General features: G+C 46.8%; 1 protein-coding gene across 1 annotated transcript; it reads left to right on the top strand.

The window, feature by feature from the left end:
• The first annotated feature begins 1,363 nt into the window (after window positions 1-1,363).
• LOC133906129 (F-box protein At3g12350-like) lies at window positions 1,364-4,595 on the top strand. The gene is made up of 2 exons (XM_062347921.1): window positions 1,364-2,396; window positions 3,870-4,595. Exons 1-2 carry the CDS (start codon window positions 1,542-1,544, stop codon window positions 4,311-4,313), a joined length of 1,299 nt encoding a protein of 432 aa, XP_062203905.1. The 5' UTR covers window positions 1,364-1,541; the 3' UTR covers window positions 4,314-4,595.
• The last annotated feature ends 2,809 nt before the right edge of the window (window positions 4,596-7,404 follow it).

Below are 7,404 nucleotides of genomic sequence, written 5' to 3'. Positions count from 1 at the left end.
GATACTCTTAGCTCTCTACGGGTTTGAGTTATTTTTTTATTAAATCCTTTTGAGAAATAGTACATAATTAAAGCACTTGCCCATGCTATATAAGATTATACACGTGCTAGTGTACATTCACACGTGTGCGCGATATATATATATATATATATATATATATATATATATATATATATATATATATATATATATGCACGCCTGACTTATAAAAAGGAAAATTTGCTTGTATACAACTATTAGTGAAGCAGTGTGCAAACATATCATTTTCCCACACCGGACTACTACTTTACCACTTCCTAGTTCTTAGATTTGTTCCGTTCTAGCACTGCTTCATCAGATTCAACACGGACAGCTCAGATCACATGTGGATCTCTTCCACCGTTAGTTGATGTTACCATATACTCTCTCTCTCTCTTCTGGCCTCTCTTTTTCCTGGCGTGGACTCCGGTGTCACCTCTCCAACACCACCGCTCCTCCCCACCATCGCATCTCGAACCCACTAGATTGCCAATGAACTCAATCTTCTTAGTTCATCAAGAGAGAACCCGCCCCAAGCTATTGCCCGCGCCATCCTACATCAGCTGGCGGCGACGATGTCACTCCTGGGAGCATCAGCTTCCACCTAATTAATGCTCGCTGGAGGGCTGCATACCCTACAAGGGTCCGCCAGGTTCCTCGTCAAGCTTCGTCAAGCCCTGGCCCTCGTCCTCTGTGGTCGTGCTTGCAGCAAGAAGTTGCTGCTCCTAGGAGTGATGTCGTCATTGCTAGCTAATGTGGGGTGGCACGACGGGCTGGTTCGGTGGCGTGGTGGGGGAGCAGCCGGGCGAAATACAGATCTATGGTCGGTTGTCGTAGTTGGTGGAAGGACTCATTGATGGTTGAGTTTGGGGTCGCAGCGTTAGCGGGAGGAGCCGTAGGCGACAACTTGCTCCCTTGGCCGCCTAAAGCTCCTTCCTCCATAGGCTCGCTCACCTGCCATTACTCCTCTTGCCAGACTTGCTTGTCCGTCTTCTCATGTCAGAGATAAAGGAGAAGGGGAGGAAACAAGAGATGATGGAGTGGTAGACGGTGCAAAAACAGAGTAGTAAGTAGTGGTAAAGTAGTAATCCAGTTGGATTAAATGGTATATTTGTAAAACACTTCGTTAATAATAATATAAAGACAATTTTTCCTATAAAAATACTACACAACAAGTGTTTGCTCTATTCAAACTCTCGCATACTCCACCGATGAGTGCGTGGAGGTGGTGGCTGGATACTTGCGAGAAGGGTGAAGAAGAGGTTGGACAGTAATTAGAATATTCTAGCGTGTGAGTACACGTGTACGTCTAATTTATACTACACGCACGCTTTGCTTACCCTCACATACCCCACCGACAAGTGGATCACGCTAACCGCACCACCTCTAGGGCCCACGTGTCGGTGATAGCCGACGCGGAGCGAGCGAAACGCCTCGCTCACCCGCGGAATCCACACCCGAATATACCACTCGCTCTCCAACCTCTTCTGTCCGCTCTTCTCCCACGTCTCCGGCCACCGCCCATGCCCAAATCCCAAGGCGCGCGCGCACATCGAGATCTCACGAGCCGCTGCCACCGCGTCGACGCTCGAGACCCTAACCCTAGATCTCTCATCGCCACCATGGGGAGCTCACCGACGGCGGCGGCGGGGTCGGGCACGGCGCTGGAGGACCTGCCGGAGGACGCGCTTCTCTCGATCCTCACCCTCCTCGCGCCGTCCGACGCCGCCGCCGCGACCTGCGCTTGCCGCCGCCTCGCCGCCGCCGCGTCATCTCCAGCGCTCCCGCTCGCCCTCGCGCTCCGCCTCGGCCTCCCGCCGCCGCCGCGCCCGCTCCTTCCCCCCGCCTCCTGCCCCGCCACCGCGCGGCGCCTCCTCCGCTCCCTCCACCGCCTCCGGCGCCTACTCGGCCTCTGGCGCCGCCTCCCCTCCGTCTCCACCTCCCAATTCCCGCCCTCCCCGTCCCTCGCCGCGTTCGAGTGGGCACCCTCCGCCACGCTCGCGGCCTCCCTCCTCGCGCCCTCCTCCGCGTACGGCGGCGGCGTCGAGGTCTCCAAGTCCCCCTTCGTGACGCTCTCCATCGCCGAGTCCGGCGACACGGTGGCGGCGATCGGGGACATGCCGGTCTGCGTCAATTTCGTCGGGAACAACCACATTGTGGTGGAGGCGGCGGCAGTGAACGTTGAGGGTGAGGAAATGGTGAGTGGCTCGCCACCGGAGGAGATTTACGCGCACTTTGCGAATAGGAGAAGCCCTGGGGCCGGGAGGAGGCGGAGGGGCAGGCAGGGGAGGAGAGGGGGCGGGATGGAAGCCGAGCACTTCGTGAGGATCGCGGATGCCGAGCCAACTAAGGCGCGACCACTGCAGGGGCTGTGGAAGGTGCTTCCTCTGTACACAAAGCTTGCTAATTTGTTGTCGCATAACGTCCAAGCAGTGCTGTTTCCATTGGAAAGTTTCGTTGTTATGGTATCAAACTTGTTGGATGCTCGCGATTTAGCTGCTGTGGCTTATACCGTGAAATGGCTTCGCTTGTTTGTGCAATTGCCCACGAATGAGATGTCTGGTATTGCTCAATTTGCTCGATTATATAATTTGAATCGTTTATTGTTATCGGAACAGCTAGTCCATGTCGCGGATTGTGCTAGTTGAGTAGCAAGTGTTGGACGTGAGATTTGGTTTTCGTTGCCAGCATGCCAAGTTCTGTGTTTCATGGTTTGGTGACCACCGTTGCCTCCCCTCGTGCAACTTGATTCTCATAGCAGTATGGCCATTTTTTTTTATTATGACAGAGCTTTGAACTGGAGTGCTCTAGCCTTTCTGTGATCTTCTGGAGCCTGAATTGATGTCAGCAGCAAGCATCCTAGTGCCCAATCACAAAATACAGATGGCTACCCAGAAAACATTAGGGATTGAAATTTGAAACATTAGTTTCACTGGATTGAATATAGTTCAGAAGCTTGGAGAAATCTCATCTAGATCTACTGCTCCTGGAACCATTCTGGACACAGACCATTCCATGACTGGCTAGTTCCTATCGCTATTTTTGTGTGTCCAAATAATCATGGTTTTCTGGGTTTGTTTGTTAATGAAAGCTGAGAAAACTGGCAGTTAAACTTTTCCAATATTTATGTTACGGGTGAATCTTTGTTGTGGTGTACATAATCGTGATCCTTGTACGAAGTCCTACTACGTTTTTCAGTTAATGTCAGTTTGTTCAGCTTATTTTGCATCTTTCTTGTCTCTGTAACTTGGAGCGTATTTGTTGGTTATAAATTGAAGACAACCTTCTGTTACCATGTTACCATTTTAGAGGATTTGTAAAGTGTGGGCTAAATTCAAGAGACTGTATAGCATTTGCGACTTGCTAGATGTGAGATCTCAGAAAAGGTTGTACATGTCTTATGACTTCATTAATCTCTCTCTCTCTCTCTCTCTCTGAAGTTTCACAGTTGTGATTAATTGTTCGCTTTTCCTCAAGTAACTGTGTTCCATTTTAGCATTTCTACTTTCTAAAATGTTGTTCATTTGTATTTAAAAATTGCCATTGTCTTAAAAATATTTTAGAGAGCTATTACAAGCATTCAGGTATTTCCATCATCTTAAAGCATTTTATCCAGTTAGAGGGTTATTGTAAAAAGGTCCTATCAGGTGATTTCTTAAATCACCTGTTGTCTTATAGTTGATCTTTTGCCATGCACACAGAGTGATGTTTAAGACAATTTTGTCCAATTAAATGGTTATTGCAAGCATGGTTGTGTGATCTATATTATCAGATGATTTCCCAAACCACCTATTACTTAATAGTTGATCTTTGCCATCCATGCTATGTTAACTTCTATGTTCCCCAAACAGGGTATATGCGAGGATAGGACTCTGGAATTTTACCTTGTCACCTATGATGACATTGGTGGAGTAACTTGTCAACGATTTAGTGATACAAGGAGCCAAAACTCTGGATACTCTCCTGTCTTTTGGACTACAGATACTACATTTCTTGAACCACCATTCTCTGAGCAAGAGCTGGATAATTATAGTAGCCGCAATCATATCCGAGGTGTGGATTTCAACCATGCAGGCATTGAGAACAGGGTTATCTCTCGGATATTGTGCATCAATTCCAGTTATGATGTGGTTGAACCTCATCTCTCTACTCCCTTAGATGATGCGAGGAATGTGGAGGGAAGGATTTGGCTATATGAGGATGGAACCTTTGGGTTTGGATTTGTAGGCAGCAATTCAATTATAGATCTGAGGAATGTTTCCTCAGCTGGTTGTATTCTTGATACTTTGCACTAAATCTGGGTCTTGCTGGCGCATAATTGTTGCCAGGGGAACCCTTGTACAGTACTTTTAGGAGAATCCAGTAGTTGGCGTGAGGCATGTTGCCTCCGATTGTTGTACTACTGATGACAAGTCACTGAATATGGGTCGCTCTGGCATGTAATTGTTGTTAGAATACCGATGTACCCTGATATCTGATACTGCACCAAACTTGGTCCCTTCTGGCATGTACTTGTTGCTAGAATACCAATGTACATTATTATTTCTTTATTGAATCCCAATAAATTGCAACTGTTACTTCTTCTTGGGGGCTGGTATGTCCTTATAGATGACTACTATGTCCTTGTTGCCAACTTCACGATCTAATAACAAAGATCTGCTTTATGACTTTCCCACTTGTCATATGTTCTTGTCCAGCATAGGAAGTTCGTTTAGTTGTCATTTACTAATGTCCTCTCTTGAAAGTAGAAAAGTTATTGCTGTCTCTTCTTTTTTTATGGTGTTTAATAAGTTTTTGCTTGTCTTTATGTAAATAATTTTGCTAACTTGAGAGTGTACTAGTAATAATGGTACTACCAGTTCCATAGCTTTATATCAACATAATTGATTCACTCATGTGGCAGCCGCTTTTTTTTTATGTTGTCTCAGTAGTATAATTGTTTTCATCATAGTTGCATTCTCCAAAGAACAAAATTTTACGGGGATCCACACTTGCGAGGTGGGTTTGCTTGGGTCCTATAATCCAAAAATGCATGTTTATGCCCATGAAGTGTAGTAAGTCGCGTTTAATTTAGTGTCTGTTTGGTAGAGTTTTTTCTGATCTAAATTCTCTGCAGGGAGTGATTCTCTGGAGGAGTGATTTTATAGTTGAAAGTGATTATCTAAAATAAAATATATGGAAAAAGTGATTTTGTGCAGAAAGTGAATAAGGAGAAGCTGCTTTTTCAGCTCTCTAGCTTCTAGTTCATTTTAGATAATCACTCCCACAGATTCCACTCAAAGAGTTAAAAGCTGAAAGCTGCTGTTTGATAGAGCTCTCCTAATTCCAGCCAAAAAACTACTCTGAGAGCTCTGCCAAACAGATCCTTACTAATCTTGAAAAGCATCTATATCTGTGCAATCACTCCTTAGGTATCTGGTGTTAGAATGTCCTGGCAGATTGTTGCCTGATCTCTCCATCTATATCCAGTGTAAAAATGTTCTCTCTTTTTAATAAGGCATTTATCTTTCTGCACTAGGTGGAAATCTGGTTACCAGAAGGTATTTTCTGTAGTCTTGAGCCTAATGGAAGCCTGTAGACACTGACGGTTGCTTATGACTTGTTCTACATCAAATTAGGTGAGTAAATTAAGACCATTGCTTGTAGTGAACTAGTGATTGCTGCTTCACTGGTAGAAAATGGTACTGCCGTACTGCCGCAAAAAAGGAAAACTCGACTGGCAACTTCTGATTTTAAGCAACAATAGGAATATACACAGCTAAGAACAGCTCTAGTTCATACATGGTACAGGGCTACAGGCTTTTATCGTTTGCCTGCACGATCCACAACAATACAAATGAAGAGTTACAGAATGTTTCCCTTTATCTATCTTCATATTCGTAGTACCCTGCCTTTTGATTTTGTTACAAGTAGGCATAACAAGATCCAAAAAGATCTAATATCTGTTCATTGGGGTTACTGATTTCAGTACATCCTAAAATTGGTTAATTACAGGATGATGTTACGGCATTTTAAATAATGCAATGTATCAAAACATGTCTTCATAATATAAATTGTTGCATGGTTTCGACATTATACACAGAATGACAGAATCTTCTTTTTTAACTGATATGTAGTTGTAGTATTTTTTTTTTCTCAAATTCGCAGAAGATTTGCGTATCATTGTATTAAGAGAGAAAAAAGACGAAAATAGCTAAATAACCCAGTTTATAAAGGAAACCGGATCTGAAAACCTTACAAACTATACAGTTTATCGGAACTAGCAAAGAACCTCAAGATGACAATATGACCTTGAAGCAGAACGATATCTAAACCAATGGCACAACCAGATGACAGCTAATTCTAACCCAACTCAACTCACGCGCTAACCAACCCAACCACTAACTCTGTCACAACTCGGACGGTGGAGCCCCGCTCTAACACCGTCACAACTTGGCCTGTGGAGCCTTGCTCCCACACCGCCACAACACAACTCGGTCGACGGAACCCTACTCCCATGCCACACTTCTCTTTCACACGGGTTGACAGCGCATCGCTTCGGAGGAGCATGCATTGAAACAAAAGGCAGTCGAGAAGCGCCAAATCAGATGGAGAGCCACTATGAAACGAGGGCATATAGGTAGATCTATAGAAGAAGCTGATGGTTCAAACTAAACCCGACCAGGCCACCACTAAACCGACGACCACCGTGGTGCAAGAACTGGAGCTTCAGAGCGACACCTCCAAGGAGGACACAACGTCGAGGCGCCATCGTCGCTCGTTTGGATTCTGGAACCAGATTTTCACCTAGAGACTCCAGGGAACGGGGTGGGAAGACACCATGACAACGCCTCCAGGGAGGAGAACGGAGCCCGAGGGCGCCGCCGTCATCCGACGTCGGCCAAAGACTAGGCTATGCTTTCGCCACCGGCTCCCACACCCCACCCCCCACATACGGCTAGCCCACACAAGGCCACAAAGTAGGAACAGCAAGCGGCACCACGGTGGACAGCGGCACCCACGACGGCAGCCCCCATGGCGGACACACAACACCACGGCAGCACCACCACTGCGGACAGCAGCGCCACGGTGGCGCCCTTATGGCAGACCTCACAGGATCAAGACAATAGCACCGAGCAGCACCACCGACGGACAAGCAGGACGCCATGAGAAACGACGCCGTCAAGGAGGTCCCCACCGCGGCACCACCAGAGTAGCACCACGACAGAAATGGCATCGGCACCACACCAGATAGTAGATCCACAGTAGCGGCCTCCACGGTGAACACGCAACACCACGACGGCTGCACCACAGAGGAGAACGGTGCCACAACGGCAACACCAAGGTGGTAGTGGACACACGAGCAGAGGCAGCCGTGGTGTCACGCCCATGCAGGCGCTGTCGCCG

This window comes from Phragmites australis, chromosome 23 (assembly GCF_958298935.1).
Source record: "Phragmites australis chromosome 23, lpPhrAust1.1, whole genome shotgun sequence".
NCBI classification, from domain to species: domain Eukaryota; kingdom Viridiplantae; phylum Streptophyta; class Magnoliopsida; order Poales; family Poaceae; genus Phragmites; species Phragmites australis.
Note: the sequence above shows the minus strand (reverse complement) of the source record. Positions and strands in the feature narration are given on the sequence as shown.